Source organism: Salvelinus alpinus, chromosome 18, assembly GCF_045679555.1.
Source record: "Salvelinus alpinus chromosome 18, SLU_Salpinus.1, whole genome shotgun sequence".
NCBI classification, from domain to species: domain Eukaryota; kingdom Metazoa; phylum Chordata; class Actinopteri; order Salmoniformes; family Salmonidae; genus Salvelinus; species Salvelinus alpinus.
Window position 1 is genome coordinate 46246162 of NC_092103.1, and position 18827 is coordinate 46264988.

General features: G+C 40.1%; 1 protein-coding gene across 4 annotated transcripts in view; it reads left to right on the top strand.

The window, feature by feature from the left end:
* The first annotated feature begins 14373 nt into the window (after window positions 1-14373).
* LOC139544401 (one cut domain family member 2-like) overlaps window positions 14374-18827 on the top strand; it is a 29522-nt gene continuing 25068 nt past the window's right edge. The window contains exon 1 of one of the 4 annotated variants that reach the window (XR_011668862.1): window positions 14374-15715. Coding sequence is in view for 3 of the 4 variants with exons in the window: in XM_071351446.1 (XP_071207547.1) it covers window positions 14589-15715 (1127 nt within the window). In the remaining variant the exon portion in view is untranslated. The remainder of the gene's footprint in view (window positions 15716-18827) is intronic. The other 3 variants (XM_071351444.1, XM_071351446.1, XM_071351445.1) reach the window with 3 other exon arrangements.

An 18827-nucleotide genomic window follows, 5' to 3' on the forward strand; every position in this document is an offset into this window, starting at 1 on the left:
TTAACTAGGCCTTAAACCCCCCAGCCTGCCATGACACACACACACACACATACACACACACCACACATACACGCACACCATACATACACGCACACCACACATACACGCACACCACACACACGCACACACACACTCACACACACACACACACACACACACACACACACACACGGACACACACACTCACACCACACATACACGCACGCACGCACACACTCACACACACACACTCACACCACGCACGCATGCACGCACGCACGCACACACAAACACACACACACTCACACCACGCACACACACACACACACGGACACACACACTCACACCACACATACACGCACGCACGCACGCACACACTCACACACACACACTCACACCACGCACACACAAACACACACACACTCACACCACGCACACACACACACACACACACACACTCACACACACACACACGAAGCAAGGCACACTCCCGTTCACATGCTCTGACTCCTCACCTTTGACCCCCCAGAGGGGTGAGGGGTTACAGGGGGACCAGGCTATGACATAACATTAAGGGTTATTCAGCATTAATAACCAGCTACATAGAAAACAGAGCACACGGCATCTGTACACGCCTTCTCCTGTCTTAACATGACATCTGTAATATAACGTTAGTTCATAACACTCCAAACGTTGTCCCGATAATGTTTATCTAACGAAAAGTAATTAGAGAATAAGCATGACTCAGTATGAGATAAATAAAAAATAAAAACATTTATTTGACTGCATTGAACCAATTGAGTGAGTATCTCTGCTTGAATCATTCCCTCCCCAGCAGGAGTCTGCTTGAGTCATTCCCTCCCCAGCAGGAGTCTGCTTGAGTCATTCCCTCCCCAGCAGGAGTCTGCTTGAGTCATTCCCTCCCCAGCAGGAGTCTGCTTGAGTCATTCCCTCCCCAGCAGGAGTCTGCTTGAGTCATTCCTTCCCCGGCAGGAGTCTGCTTGAGTCATTCCTTCCCCGGCAGGAGTCTGCTTGAGTCATTCCCTCCCCGGCAGGAGTCTGCTTGAGTCATTCCCTCCCCGGCAGGAGTCTGCTTGAGTCATTCCCTCCCCGGCAGGAGTCTGCTTGAGTCATTCCCTCCCCGGCAGGAGTCTGCTTGAGTCATTCCCTCCCCAGCAGGAGTCTGCTTGAGTCATTCCCTCCCCAGCAGGAGTCTGCTTGAGTCATTCCCTCCCCAGCAGGAGTCTGCTTGAGTCATTCCCTCCCCGGCAGGAGTCAGCTTGAGTCATTCCCTCCCCAGCAGGAGTCTGCTTGAGTCATTCCCTCCCCGGCAGGAGTTTGCTTGAGTCATTCCCTCCCCAGCAGGAGTCTGCTTGAGTCATTCCCTCCCCAGCAGGAGTCTGCTTGAGTCATTCCTTCCCCGGCAGGAGTCGATTAGGATATGAATTTAACCTCAGTTTATACCCAGAGGCAGGAGAAAACATGGTGGGTATCTGTTGCTGTTTGATGGAAAACATTATCCATCATTGCATTGTATTATATATTGTGTATATGTGACACATATTCAAAAATATTACATACTACAATATTCTACTTTTACACTGGACCAGAATTACATTTTATATTTATATTAAAGTTATTTGCCAGACGCTCTTATCCAGAGCAACTTCCGGGTAGGACATTCATCTTAAGACGGCTCTGACAACCACATTACAGTCAGACAACCACATTACAGTCAGACGGCTCAGACAACCACATTACAGTCAGACAGCTCGGACAACCACATTACAGTCAGACAACCACATTACAGTCAGACAACCACATTACAGTCAGACAGCTCAGACAACCACATTACAGTCAGACAACCACATTACAGTCAGACAACCACATTACAGTCAGACAGATCAGACAACCACATTACAGTCAGACAACCACATCACAGTCAGACGGTTCTGACAACCACATCACAGTCAGACAACCACATTACAGTCAGACAACCACATTACAGTCAGACAACCACATTACAGTCAGACAACCACATTACAGTCAGACAGCTCAGACAACCACATTACAGTCAGACAACCACATTACAGTCAGACAACCACATTACAGTCAGACAGATCAGACAACCACATTACAGTCAGACAACCACATCACAGTCAGACGGTTCTGACAACCACATCACAGTCAGACAACCACATCACAGTCAGACAACCACATTACAGTCAGACAGCTCAGACAACCACATTAGTCAGACAACCACATTACAGTCAGACGGCTCAGACAACCACATTACAGTCAGACGGCTCAGACAACCACATTACAGTCAGACAACCACATTACAGTCAGATGGCTCAGACAACCACATTACAGTCAGACGGCTCAGACAACCACATTACAGTCAGACGGCTCAGACAACCACATTACAGTCAGACAACCACATTACAGTCAGATGGCTCAGACAACCACATTACAGTCAGACAGCTCAGACAACCACATTACAGTCAGACAGCTCAGACAACCACATTACAGTCAGACAGCTCAGACAACCACATTACAGTCAGACAGCTCAGTTAACCACATCACAGTCAGAGTCAACACAATAGCAGCTGTCAGAACAGTCAGTCTTAGTAAGACAAGTACCAGTCTAACTACAAGAACACCAAGCAAATTATGTCTGTCTTATTTTAAAGGTTATTTTACATTTACATAAGGGTTTGTCAGCACTCTGTTTATAATAAATGACATAAATTCACCCAAAAGACATTCTGGAACAACACAATATAAATCTTCATCTTCAAATCATATTTTTGCAGGAATCTCCTTGCGAATGATTTTGCCGAAGATGGTATTTCCGCCGGGCTGGGCAACCTGAGCTTTTGCTATCTCATGATCATTTTAACTGTTTTTGTTTCCACAAGTCATCCATTTACTAAAATAGTCAATGTTGCTATTCTTTAGGTGTTAGTTTTCCTTACCTAATACATTCTGGAACAACACAGTATAAAGGATCGACAATACGATGACTGACTTTGATCATCAGTCGGGGAGGAAGTACCCTCTCTCTGTGTTATAGAAGAAGGAGACACTGTGTGTGTGTGTGTGTGTGTGTGTGTGTGTGTGTGTGTGTGTGTGTGTGTGTGTGTGTGTGTGTGTGTGTGTGTGTGTGTGTGTGTGTGTGTGTGTGTGTGTGTGTGTGTGTGTGTGTGTGTGTGTGTGTGTGTGTGTGTGTGTGCGCGCACCTCGGTCACTGTCTTTGGTTATCAATTGTAAACATCAAACTCACTGTTGTAAAAGAAAAGATGACAACGAGGCTGGATGTGTTAGGACCACATTTAACTCACAGAATGGACACAGTTTGTTTCTATTAGATAACAGTCACTGTTGGAGCAGGTCAGACCCTGATGATCCAGTCACTGTTGGAGCAGGTCAGACCCTGATGATCCAGTCACTGTTGGAGCAGGTCAGACCCTGATGATCCAGTCACTGTTGGAGCAGGTCAGACCCTGATGATCCAGTCACTGTTGGAGCAGGTCAGACCCTGATGATCCAGTCACTGTTGGAGCAGGTCAGACCCTGATGATCCAGTCACTGTTGGAGCAGGTCAGACCCTGATGATCCAGTCACTGTGGTTGTGTTCCCAGTCAACAGCGAGGGCTCGATTCAATCAGATCCCCTTCAGACGACATCTACAATAGCGGTTGTTTTACCGGACATTGTTTTACCGGTTTTACCGGACATTGCCATTGGCTGCGTTGGGTCGCGTTAAGAGAAATCCCATGCAACTTTGTTCCCAAGTTTGAACACTGTTAATCTACACCTCGATGAGGCTGATAGAAATCCTCATTATTTTCTTTAATGATTTTCAATTTTGAGCGTCATTATTTCTATAGGCTAGTCCTATAGCCTACACTATCTCTTTCAGAACTTCTAACACAAATGGTAAGGAAGGGTGTGGCTCCTGACAATGATTACAAGAGTAACTGCTCACCGATTTGACAGGTCCCACACAGATACATCTCAAGACACCAGCCAAAAAACATCACCTATGCATACGTGTGCTATCTCTGGTTCACGCTTAATCTGATTGAATCTAGGCCTAAAATCACGCCGAAAGCTCTTAGGTTTCTATTCAATCTTCAACGCTGAAGTGTTACAGATTTCCACGATAGAAATGTAAAGGTAATTTCAGATGGAGACGAAATACGCAACGTTTTTTTATTTATTTTTACCGTGAGAATGCAGTCTCCGTTAAAAGCAGCAAACATTGCCGTTAAATTCCAATCACACTGTGTAAAGCTGAACTTCCACTATGCAGATAGTGTTTTCTTCTAGGTAATTTCTTAGTAAAAATGTATTGTTCAAATATTTGTAAAGAAATTAATAAATGCAATTATGTTTTTGTGCAAAGCATTAACAAATGGTTGGCTACTAGCTACAATCTGGATTAATACAGAATTGCCTGTTACATGTTAACAGTAGGCAACCTCAAAGGAGCCTATCCAATATGGGTATTGATGCTTCACAGGGAGACTGTCTCTATTAGCCTATAACAACAACAACAACATGTCAATTACAAAAATGGTGCATCACATGGAAATAATCTACTACATTCATAGTCTATTTGTTTATTTATTTATTTAGTAATTCTTTATTTTGAATTAAAAACGGACAATACAGAGGAATCATACTGGTGTGAAGGACATTGAACCCATACTGAATAACATTGAAACCATACTGAAGGACATTGAACCCATACTGAAGAACATTGAACCCATACTGAAGGACATTGAACCCATACTGAAGGACATTGAACCCATAATGAAGGACTTTGAACCCATACTGAAGAACATTGAACCCATACTGAATAACGTTGAACCCATACTGAAGTACATTGAACCCACACGGAAGAACATTGAACCCATACTGAAGGACATTGAACCCACACGGAAGAACATTGAACCCATACTGAAGGACATTTAACCCATACTGAAGGATATTGAACCCATACTGAAGGGCATTGAACCCATACTGAAGGACATTGAACCCATACTGAAGGACATTGAACCCATAATGAAGGACATTGAACCCATACTGAAGGACTTTGAACCCATACTCAATGACATTGAACTCACACTGTATGATAAAATTAGCACACACACTTATTTTAATTTCAAGCCTGAAGATTTGACATTATTTCTGGTTCATATACCAATTCTAAGAGGATCTGGTTTCAAAATGAACATGATATCTGTAGGCTATTTGTAAAACATATGATATTGTCTATAATTCATTCTGTAATTGTCCAATAAGAGTAAATGAGTAAAATAATGATAATGATATCTTACTGAATAATAATATGACTACAATAACAATCCCCATTTATATAAGTAGGTTTAATACATATAAATGGTATGTAGTTTAATAAACATAACTGTTGATGTGGATGTTCTATGTCTTCTATGTTCTATGTTTTGTATGTGTTCTATGTCTTCTATGTTCTATGTCTTCTATGTTCTATGTTCTAATGTATTCTATGTGTTCTATGTTCTATGTATTCTGTCTTCTGTGTTTCATGTTCTATGTCTTCTGTGTTCTATGTTCTATGAATTCTATGTGTTCTATGTTCTATGTTCTATGTATTCTGTCTTCTGTGTTTTACGTTCTATGTCTTCTGTGTTCTATGTTCTATGCATTCTATGTCTTCTATGTTCTATGTTTTCTATGTTCTATATCTTCTATGTTCTATGTGTTCTATGTTCTCTATGTTCTATGTCTTCTATGTTCTACTTCTTCTATGTTCTATGTATTCTATGTGTTCTATGTCTTCTACATTCTATGTATTGTATGTTCAATGCATTCTATGTGTTCTATGTTCTTTGTATTCTATGTTCTATGTCTCCTATGTTCTATGTATTCTATGTTCTATGTCTTCTATATTCTATGTTCTATGTCTTCTATGTCTTCTATGTTCTATATTCTATGTTCTATGTCTTCTATGTTCTATGTCTTCTATGTTCTATGTCTTCTATGTCTTCTATGTTCTATATTCTATGTTCTATGTCTTCTATGTCTTCTATGTTCTATATTCTATGTTCTATGTCTTCTATGTTCTATATTCTATGTTCTATGTCTTCTATGTTATATGTATTCTATGTTCTATGTCTTCTATGTTCTATGTGTTACATAAGAGGCCTGAGTGGTCATCCTGTCCTGTTGTGTGGCTGTGCCAGGTCAGGAGGCAACTTGGTGGTCTGTGTGATAGAGGGGGTTAAATATCAAAGGTCAGGAGTCCCGAGGAGAGTGTTTATATTTGCCTGCTGAGACGAGGTGCAACAACCCTGGGAGAAGTTAGGTACGACACGGTGAACCTACAGAGTGAGAGGCCCTTTGCACACAGCTAGTTTAAAACTTAAAAAGAAGGAAACATTGATGAATAGAGTAGTTGAATAAATAACAAAATTATAGATGTTTCTATACAAGGGAAGCTAAAACTATGTACAGCGTTGTAGAGGAAACACCACAGAATTAAACAGAACTTCAGTATTATACCGTATCGCAATGAGAACACGTCAATGGGGTGTTGAAAAAGCTAGATAACACAATTGTAAATATTTCTATGCAAGGCAATACAATGTATACAAAATTGAGTGAGAGAGGATTGTCAGAATACACTATATTCAGAAGAGACACATACATCAGGTGATAACTAGCAGTGGTAATAGTTTACCCAAACTTCTGGACAAAGGCTTCTCCACTCAAAATTGTAGCTTTAAACTAATGTAGATAGATACACAGTTGTCTTTAAAGCTGTTGAATGGATAACATTTCTATCATATAATAATAATAATAATAATAATAATAATAATAATAATAATAATAAGGACAATATTTGTTTTACTTCCCAAAGTGTTTCTTGATTTCTGAAATAAAATAATAATTCATACATTAATGTAAATCATTTTTTAATTCCTAGTTTTTATAAAGTACCACAATAATTTGTTATTTGCTCATTTCTTTTTATATTAAATCCAATAATGTATTACATTATTCTAGTAGAAATGTCGACTAGATCTAAATATTTACAATTAGAATATTAATTCACTTCGAATGTTTTGTTGCTATATAAAATAAAAAATAATCTTCCTTCGAAAAAGCGAGTCATCCCAACAGGATATAATATGCAAATGAGAGGGGTCAGATGGCTCGAGCTGAGGTCCTGACCTCTGATCTCTGATGACCGCTCATTCTTGTCTCCTAATGTCCCGTGCTTGTAAAGAGGCCCTAAGACAGAATGCCCTTCAAAAGCATCATGCTGAAAACAACCGGTCATTGAGGATGGAAATTCTAAATGTTGAGAAGAAGATTTTGTAAAGCCAGCATTTTATATATATATATATATAGGCTGTACTTTACTCGTGACCTGTTGGCGGTAAACTAGTATAACTAAGACGCATATATTTAGACGTTAACGTTATTAGTCAGACTTGTATGAAATATAATAGTTGATCATTACTGAAGTTGACTACAAAGAAGGTGCTGATAATAAAAAATTATAAAAAACGTATATTTTTTTCCTAAAGTTATTCTACTGGCGCAACTACTTATAGGCTATAGTGTTCTATTCGTTTTATATTAGTTATCATTATAACCTAATTGTATAGGCTCATGTTGCACACGTTTAGGACAGTCACATACCTGGGTGTGAAGGTTAAATGTATAATGGATGATATTACATGCATAATAAGCTCCAAAGGGAAGAAGTGTACATATGTTGTTCTAATTGTTGCTGTCTTACTACACGTGAATCAATAATTCAATCAAATGTTGTGATTAAAAGACCGCGCGCGCCTGAGGACATTAAATAATCATGGCGTTGAGATAGAAGACTCCTTCTTTCATCTCATATAAAACGACTCCTGTCCTACTGTGTGTATCTGTGTGTATCTGTGTGTATCTATGTCTATCTCTGTCTATATCTGTGTCTATCTGTGTTTATCTGTTGCGTTTCAAGTGCCGGACTTTCCTGTATTAAATTATTCACAATCACCATACCGGGATGTTAATTAAAATCATCGTTTATATTACACGAAAGGGTCAACAACAAAATACCACAATTATGGACATTTCTGAATCGTTAATGTTTTCAATCTGACTGACTGTAAATTGACCAATGAAAGTATTTCTGCAACTAACAACTAATTACTCCGTGTCCTATGTATTGCCTTTCCTGCCTTAGCAGTCACGTTCTACTTTTAAATAATAGAGTAAATTAATTTGTAATGTGTGTATTGTCAATAAATAAATATATGGAACATGTAAAGTTATTAAGACTACGTGTCACAGAAACAAAAGTGATAAACTATATCATTAACTATATACCATGTTCGAAAATAAAACGGTCAGAAAAATATCCGAGTGTAAGATAGTCTGAAACTCTGCTATATAATATCTCCTCCTTGACAACAGGGATGTGAATGGAGATGGCATGTGGCCGCGCTCTGCGGTCAAAAAACCTTGAGTTGTGTTCATCTCTCGAGTACGAGTAAAACATCTTCTATTGTGCCCTTATTAAAACAGCTTTCACGCATAACATAACACGAACAATGAGGCCGCATGTCAAAGTTTGGACAGAGAGAAGAAGAATGGGGGGGGGGGGGGGGGTGCATTTCCTTTCAGTACCTAGAAACGAATAAAGTGTCAGAAAGTTGTTGTTAAAGTGTAAATATCTAAAATGGTAGATCTGTATGCCGACGTGTAGGCTACAATATATAAAAGATGGGTGAAGGATGAGGCCCACGTGTATCCTGTTGAAAATAGAGGTTATTTGCATTTTTTTAATTTTATATTAGCAGTAATAAAGACAATTCAAGAATTTCACTAACCGGATGTAGGCCTATCAGATGTTAGGTGTTATTGGTAGCCTATGCATACCCTGACATGTCTGGTTGATTAACGCAATGTAAATCGTAGGCCTAATAATAATAATAATAATAGCAATAAATGCATAATAACAGGCATCGTAATGATAATATTATTATAATGAATTACAAATATAATGGTAATAATAACATTAAGACATAAATCAAATATTTATCATCTATTTTAGGACTTCAAGTTGTATAAATCATAAAGTAGTATTAATGCATATTAATTCATGGTTCAAGCTATGAATGGACACACACTTTAAGAGTAGCCTATTTGTGATTGAATGGACATAACTGTGGACTACTAAAGTTCAACCAAGCCATTCTAATGATTCTCTCATTTTCTTTGGTGTACAATTTACCAAAGACTAAATTGAAACAAATATATTTTGAGTATCAACCTGGTTTCTTCACACACATTAGGATACGGCACATATTTCTGCATAGCCCACAGAGGGCTGAGTGTGTGTCTCCCGGCCAGTCAGTCAGCACCATCTGTAGAAAAAATCCCGGCCTACCTATCGCCCTCTCCCCTTCTCTCTCTCTCTCTCTACCCCCCCCCCCCCCCCCCCCTCCTCCCTCCTCTCTCCCGTCACTAGTCTAGTGAAGCTTTCCTTTTCTGAACCCTTTATTTAAGAGCTGCTCATTAAATGTTTAGTCCACGAATCCAATGACAGCAACAATCATAAGCAACAACCCAGGCTGGTAACAAAGGAATGTGGGCCACTTACCTAACGCCTTCTGAATCAGGGAATAAGGCATCTTTGGCGCTGGGTTATGGACTCACATCGCGGCTAGCTATAGCAGCGTAGGGACAGATGAAAAGCGCCAACTGATTGCCAGTAACGGTATAGATTAGCATGTGCTCTGCAGCACAATGATTCTAATCAATACTAGCCTACTGCACTTGCTAAGCAGATGGCAGGAGAGACCAGGACGAACATAAAAGAAGAAAATAAATAAAAAATGTCGCAATCTCAACCCGGAATTATTTATACTTTCTCTTTGCGTTTTGGTTAAGAAAGTACCATACTTAGAGGGACTTGCACATTATGTTTTATTAGCTGTAGGCCACCGTGTCTTCCTGATTTGAGATGTTAACGTTAATTTGTGAGGGGGATTGGATTTTAATTTGTGGCCGACGATATTTGCACATATCTTGTTTTCTGACAGATTTTAGTGTGTCTCTGCATAAGGCATCTAATGTTAGCCTACTTTATAGGCTACTCGTAATCATTATTCGTGTGTTTGGAAACTTGTGACTTTACTACAGATTGCTAAAAAATGTAATCTTTCGCTTCTTAAATTGATATAGACTCAGACTACAAATTAGAAGAAAAAAGTTTTCACAGACAATGTTACAAGACATGTCAGTTAGTTCACTATTGTGATTTGTATATTAGCTATAAATTACTGTACAGAGTAGTCAACACACAACCTATTTTTTGTCTCCATATATTGTATGGGGGAAATGTAGGCTACTCAGTCATATAAAATATACTTAATAAGGCCCATATATAGAATAGCTTAGAAATCATGTTGATTCGGTCTCATTTCAGAATAACCTACATTGATTTGTTGACTACTGTAAACAATTTCCAGCAGCAAGTATTTTGACGCATAGTCTAGGTTAGAGTCCCAACATGGAAAATTATACAAAACGCCTCTCAAAAGATGTGAAAGCAAAGCGAGCCTAAACGTTTGTTGATCATTCAATCATAATATCCGCGGAAGGTAATTATGTCGGTGGAGTGCGCCACGCGCTGTCCAAACGACCAACAAAGGGGGAAAGGCCCCACAGGTACAATACTGTTGTTTCCCCCCAATTTGCGGTCTCGTCTGCTGCTAGCTGGAAGTTTTAGAATAGACCCGTGCTTGAAGGAACCCCCTGCGTCTCCTTTGACAGCTGATCAAAAGAAAAATAGGACACGCTTTTTCAGACTTCTGTCCTTCTTCCTTAATTACAGTGTCTTCAAACCAAAGCAACATCTGCGCGATTTCCAAACAAAAATAGTCCGCTTCCCAAACCAAAGCAACCGCGGCTTCCGATAAATCTGTTACTTTTAAAGATGTTCTGTTCAAACCAAATGTGACCAATGCTGTTTCTTTGTGTCATCTCTCAGTGCTCTCAAAATACGTTTTTGTGTCACCCAATTATAATGGTGAATTTCGACATCATACTGAGTGTACACCTTGCCTGCCTGCCTTGAAAGACCAACGAGACAAAGATGCGGAGAATATATAAGGGTAATCTTGAATAGGGTAAGATGGAGAAGAGAGAACGTATAAAGGTGATATGGTAAACTATCACATGATAGGGTGTATGTGTTTCAAGTTTCAAGTTGTATTTGTGTGTGAGTGTGTGTGTGCGTGTGCTTGCCTGCGTGCGTGTGTGCGTGTGTTTGTGTGAGAGTGGGGAAAAACAGAGAGAGAGAGAGAGAGAGAGAGAGAGAGAGAGAGATTGTAAATACAACCCATATTTATGCTTATTTATTTTAACTTGTGTGCTTTAACCATTTGTACATTGTTACAACACTGTATATATATAATATAACATTTGTAATGTCTTTATTGTTTTGAAACTTCTGTATGTGTAATGTTTACTGTTAATTTGTATTGTTTATTTCACTTTTGTATAATATCTACCTCACTTGCTTTGGCAATGTTAACACATGTTTCCCATGCCAATAAAGCCCCTTGAATTGAATTGAATTGAATTGAGAGAGAGAGAGAGAGAGAGAGAGAGAGAAGAGAGAGAGAGAGAGAGAGAGAGAGAGAGAGAGAGAGAGAGAGAGAGAGAGAGAGAGAGAGAGAGAGAGAGAGAGAGAGAGAGAGTCATGTTTACTGTAAAAATAAAATTAAAAAATCACATATGTTTATTATCTAGTTTACTTGCTTTGGCAACGTTAACATATGTTTCCCATGCCAATAAAGCCCTTCAATTGAGTTGAATTGAGAGAGTTTGTTCTAACTGACCTTGGAAATGTGATGAAAAGTAAACAGAAGGTTATCTGCACATTGTTTTAGCCAGTGGTGTAAAGTACTTAAGTACAAATACATTTAAGTACTACTTAAGTAGTTTTTGAGGGTATCTGTACTTTACTTTACTATTTATATTTTTGACTACTTTTACTTATACTCCACTACGTTCCGTAAGAAAATAATGTACTTTTTTACTACTTACATTTTCGCTGACACCCAAAAGTACTCGTTACATTTAGAATGTAAAGACATTCTAAATACAAGACAGAATTATGGCACCTATCAGTGTAACGCTTATCTGGCGGACTCACTAAACACAACTACTGTGTTTGTAAATGATGTCTAAGTGTTGGAGTGTGGCCCCTGTCTGTCTGTAATTAAAATGAATATGTACGAAAATAGTGCCGTCTAGTTTGCTTAAATATAAGGAATTTGATTTATTGCATGTACTTTTACTTTGTACTTTTACTTTGTATCACTATTTAGTACGTTTTCTACCACTGTACTTAAGTACACGTAAAACCAGATACTTTTAGACTTTAACTCAAGTAGTATTTTACAGGGTAACTTTAACTTTTACTTTAGTTATTTTCTGTTAAGTTATCTTTACTTTTACTCAAGTAGTATTTTACAGGGTAACTTGAACTTTTACATTAGTTATTTTCTGTTAAGTTATCTTTACTGTTACTCAAGTAGTATTTTACAGGGTAACTTTAACTTGAGTCATTTTCTGTTAAGGTATCTTTACTTTTACTCAAGTATGACAATTGAGTACTTTCCCCCCCAACTGGTCTTAGGATCCTACTCTTTATTACGTCATAACATGACCGTTCCCGTTACAGCTCATAATTCTACGTTGTATTTCTCTATATCTTTTGTCAAATGACCAAAGCAGTAGAAATGTGTACATTATGACCATAGCTCAATAAGGTTATGACTTTCTTAACATAACCTAAACTAAATCCCCACTGTAGGCTAGAACTGGTTTATTATTACAACATAAACCATAACATGAATAATGAAAGTGCAATTTATTAATCTAAATATGCACCCACTGGTCATCCTGAGTAGCCGATTCTAAATTATGTTTGTTATTGTAGGCCTATACGCAAAATTATTTCTAATATATCTATACACGTACCAATGTTGACCGAATGCCTATTTAACCAATGTTATCAATAAAGTCTCTCACTGTTCATGAGTGACACTAAGAGGAGTTTATTTTATTTTATTTAACCTTTATTTAAATAGGCAAGTCAGTTTTCAATGACGGCCTAGGAACAGTGGGTTAACTGCCTTGTTCAGGGGCAGAACGACAGATTTTTACCTTGTCAGCTAAGGGATTCGATTTTGCAACCTTTCGGTTACTAGTCCAATGCTCTAACCACTAGGCTACCTGCCGCCCCTCCACTCTAACCACTAGGCTACCTGCCGCCCCAGTTACAGAGTGGAGATACAGAGAGGAGGTACAGAGAGGAGTTACAGAGAGGAGTTACAGAGAGGAGATACAGAGAGGAGATACAGAGAGGAGTTACAGAGAGGAGGTACAGAGAGGAGATACAGAGAGGAGTTACAGAGAGGAGTTACAGAGAGGAGATACAGAGAGGAGATACAGAGAGGAGTTACAGAGAGGAGTTACAGAGAGGAGTTACAGAGAGGAGATAAAGAGAGGAGTTACAGAGAGGAGTTACAGAGAGGAGTTACAGAGAGGAGATACAGAGAGGAGGTACAGAGAGGAGGTACAGAGAGGAGTTACAGAGAGGAGTTACAGAGAGGAGTTACAGAGAGGAGTTACAGAGAGGAGTTACAGAGAGGAGATACAGAGAGGAGTTACAGAGAGGAGTTACAGAGAGGAGTTACAGAGAGGAGATACAGAGAGGAGTTACAGAGAGGAGATACAGAGAGGAGTTACAGAGAGGAGTTACAGAGAGGAGATACAGAGAGGAGGTACAGAGAGGAGGTACAGAGAGGAGTTACAGAGAGGAGTTACAGAGAGGAGTTACAGAGAGGAGTTACAGAGAGGAGGTACAGAGAGGAGTTACAGAGAGGAGATACAGAGAGGAGTTACAGAGAGGAGATACAGAGAGGAGTTACAGAGAGGAGATACAGAGAGGAGTTACAGAGAGGAGTTACAGAGAGGAGATACAGAGAGGAGTTACAGAGAGGAAGGGGATACAGAGAGGAGGTACAGAGAGGAGTTACAGAGAGGAGGTACAGAGAGGAGATACAGAGAGGAGGTACAGAGAGGAGTTGAGAAGACATTTAGACATTCTGACATTACACTCCAAAAATCTCTAACAACCCTTATTTCTGACTGGCACTCTACCCAGTAAACATGGTTATGAGAGAGGCAGCCAATGAAAAGCCTTTGTTTAAACCAAAGAGCGACTGCTGGTGGTCAGATCAGCCGTCCATAACAAAGAGCCCTCCCCCGCCAGCGGGTTAGGCTGTCCGTTCAGCAAGCCCATCCTGGACAGCTACAGTGTCCTAAACAGAATATGTAGGAGGAGGAGAGGGCTCGGACATGGATCTAGGAAGACTCAGCACTGGCCCGTCTGATAGAGATCGGTAATTTTTTTTAAATTTATATTTAAAAATAAAAAAAAACCGAGAGGCCTTTGAGAAAAGAAACCGAAGGAATTAGCAAAACCCATCCCGGCACAAAATATTAAATAGATCAATGGACTGAATGAGGGCTGAATGAAGACTGCCTATAACGCCTATCGATGCCTGTCCAAGGATCTGGATGCCTACGCCATGAACCCAGAGATGACAATGGACAGCATTGGCAATCTGCATGGCGGACTGAGCCATGACCAGGACTTGATGAACAGCCACAGCCCCCATCACACCCGGAACCCGGGGGCTTCTTTGCGGTTACATCAGGATCTGGCTGCTGCATCGTCGCGGTCCGCCATGGTGTCCAGCATGGCAACGATTCTGGACGGAGCCGGAGAGTACCGACCAGAATTGTCTCTCCCGCTCCATCACGCTATGAGCATGCCGTGTGATACATCCCCACCGGGGATGGGGATGAACGGCACATACACCACGTTAACTCCACTTCAACCTTTACCCCCCATTTCAACCGTTTCGGACAAATTCCACCATCCGCATCACCATCACCATCACCACCAGCGTCTCTCTGGGAACGTAAGCGGGAGTTTCACGCTGATGCGGGACGAGAGGTGTTTACCAGCAGTGAACAACCTCTACAGTCCCTATCATAAGGACATGACCGGGATGGGTCAGAGTTTATCCCCCCTGGCCAGCAGCCCTCTTGGCAATGGCTTGGGTTCTCTTCATAACACACAGCAAAACCTCCATAACTATGGCACTCATGGGCACGACAAGATGCTAAGCTCCAACTTCGATGCCCACACTGCCATGCTGGCCAGGGGGGATCAACACCTCTCACGAGGCCTCGGTGGCCCCACGGCAGGTATGATGCCGCATTTGAACGGGATGCACCACACCGGGCACCCGGGCCACCCTCAATCCCACGGGCCTGTGTTGGCTTCCAACCGGGACAGACCGCCCTCCTCCTCGGGACAACAAGGTAACAACTCGGGGCAGCTTGAAGAGATCAACACCAAAGAAGTGGCACAAAGGATCACAGCCGAACTGAAGCGGTATAGCATCCCCCAGGCTATATTCGCTCAGAGGGTGCTGTGTCGCTCGCAAGGCACCCTTTCAGACCTCTTAAGGAACCCCAAACCTTGGAGTAAACTTAAATCTGGAAGGGAGACCTTTCGACGGATGTGGAAGTGGCTGCAGGAACCCGAGTTTCAGAGGATGTCAGCCCTACGGCTTGCAGGTAAGACAAGGTATCCTCAATACAACCGACCGTCTCTGCTGCTGTTTGCTGCCTGTCCGCCTGCCTGCCTTTCTGCTAGTAGTCAGGCTATAGCCCTGCACTAAAATACAGCTCAGTATCTATCTATCTATCTATCTATCTATCTATCTATCTATCTATCTATCTATCTATCTATCTATCTATCTATCTATCTATCTATCTACCTCACTGCTGACAAGCCTAGATGAATGAATTTCGTCCAAATTACAGTAGTAGTATTGTTATCATTGATTCATAATAACAATCGATATCAATGACAAGGTCAATTTATTTATCTGTCTAAAATTATTTCTCTATTTAATAATGAGCTATTTATGGTATTAATATTCTGTGTTTAGTGTAGCCTAAACCTTTTTTTGGGGGGGGGGAATTCTATTTTAGTGACGAGCAAGTTCTTCTGATGAAATATCACTTGTGGTAATAATTTAATTTGTATATTATTGTAGATAGATACCAGCGCTTTTCAACATGTGCAACGCTGAAAATAGCACCCGTCACTTCATTTGAAATACCCCTCAAAATTGTATTTTGATGTTTGATTTTAATGGGGGAGGCATATTATTATTATTATTTTTTTTTAATGTTATTGTATTTTTTATTTCATTGAATAGACATATTTACACCTGGAGTAAGCAGCTTAAGGAATATTGTGTAAATGTATTGCTTGGACTTTTTCTGTGGGTGTTCCGTCAAGGAGAGGGAGAGAAAGAGAGAGAAAAGAGACAGGGGACCGTTTCAGACAGAAAATGCCAAAATGCTGTTGAGTGTGATGAGCTTTTTTTTCTCCAATCAAAGCCAGAGATGCGTTGAAAACAGGCCAAATATATCTAAGGCTGGTCTATAGTAAGGCTGGTGCCCCCTCTAGCGAGAACGCGTAGAACGACTTAGACCGGGTTTCTTTTGTTCGGGCAATGCGAAAAAAATGAACCGTTGGTTTCCTTCCAGAATTGATTGTGGATTGTATTTACTAAGGTTTCTCGTTTTATTTTAGTTCACTGTTCTCACGATCCTCAAAAAAAATATTGTTTAAATATGTAGTAGACTATATTGACGCAAACAAACATTTGCTATTATTTCAGTAAATGCTATATATTTATTCTTCACTGATTAATAACTCGATATAGCTACGTAATCCTAAATGTACACTATTACAGGCGTATAGGCTGTATACTGATGTTTACAAGTATAGTGTGGAAAGTTGACTGTTTTGACTAAAACCGAAGGGGATACCGTCTAATTGAGATGAGATTTAGAGAGGAAGACAGACCAGCGGCGAATAGTGGATCAATATTTCAAAAATTGTGCGCATTTTCTAACAAGGCATTATCAACAACAAAAAAATGCAGCCTGCTATACTGTAAGACCAAAACAACCACAACATTAGATTTAATTTATATATACATTCTTAATGTATTGGTGATAATGACATTTGACGAAGCTATAGTGCAATAACTGAGCACATTTGAGTCATTTAAGAGATGCTCTTATCCAGAGCGAATTACACTACTAAGTATATATATTTTCATTCGTGCTTGTCCCCGATGGGAATCGAACCCAAAAGCCGGGCGTCCTAAAAGCCATGCTCTGCCATCTGAGCCACACGGGAAAACATACTGTTTAGATGGAAAGATATTAGGTTGATCCATATGCTATGTGTCCTTTCTATGAGCAGTAAAATGCCTGGACCGGAATCCGGTGAACATTGAATCAGGCCTTTTAAAAAATATATATATATTCGTATTAGTTAGGGAACGATTGTAAAATAATTGGCACCATTAAATTATCACCAAATATAACCTATCTCACTGGTAGCCTATTTGACGGAGGAAATGCCTTCCCTTCTTCCCCGCAGCAGAATACTATAGTTTACAGATGGCCGTAACTCTGCGGCCATGCAGCTCAGGGCTTTGGGGGAAGGTATTATGTGATCGGCTCGCGAGGCAGCAGCCAGGGAATTGAATAGAAGAACAGAAGCTGCAGCGCGCGGGGCTCAATGAATTATTGATAGAAATCTCTGCGTGACCAACAGCTTGAGCACAAAAAAAAAAACGTCAGCTTGTCGCGGGTTAACCAGCTAGGCAAAATGTGGAGACAGGGCGCCCAGGCTTTTTTTGTTCGTTGTTCGTTGTGCTGCAGGTGTAATGACGTAAATAAATATCACGGATTGAAAATGCTGAATCATAGAATTATGTGAAAGATGTGGTTGTAAATGCAATTGGAAATGTGGCATGTTTTTACTGTCCAATTAATCACCTTATATAAAATAAATGTATATAGTATGCGTACAGGCGTATCAATAGGCATATAAGCATTAACAACCATTACAGTAGCTGTTGGTCGTATACTAATTATTTGATACAACAGTTTCTACTGAGGAGATAGAACATCTCCAGGTGTCCTTTTCACTGCAGGGTCTCAGCCCAGGGAAAATGGACTCGTCGCGGCTTTATTAGTCTGGTCAAATCAAACGTGACACTCGACTCAAGCTTATTCCACGCGCACTCACATTGCCGCATGCAATCAGGCTGTCCTGGTCCTGCCGGACACCTCGAGGTGCCTGCCACGGACCCAACAACATTCCCTGTTACAGCTAGCCTAGCCTACATCACTGACATGCAACTCACAAGTCCAGCTGAACTAACTTGACCAAATAAAGAATCACACGGGATAGGCGTCATGATAGAATTATGGACGGTTGAGATCGACCAGGTGGACCTTATAGCCTACTTAAGAATTAAGGAACGATTGGATATATATAGGCACAATAAACAAATTAATAGGCCTATAGAGACATAAGAAAACCAACGTTTTATAATAATGCACCTATAAACTATCGAACATTTCATTGTTTACATTTATATATACTCTAGGCAAAGGCTTTTATTTAGGTGTTTAAATAAAATGTCAGATTTATGGAGATTTAGTGAACATTAGCTATGTTATAACACTAGAACAATTCTTACAATAGAAAGATAATCAGTAGGTTAATACCTTACTTAACGTCGTGAAATCAAAAGCGCCAATAGGCTACGTTTCATAATGTTTCACAATATTCCTCTGGCGTCATTGTGAAATTAGATAAA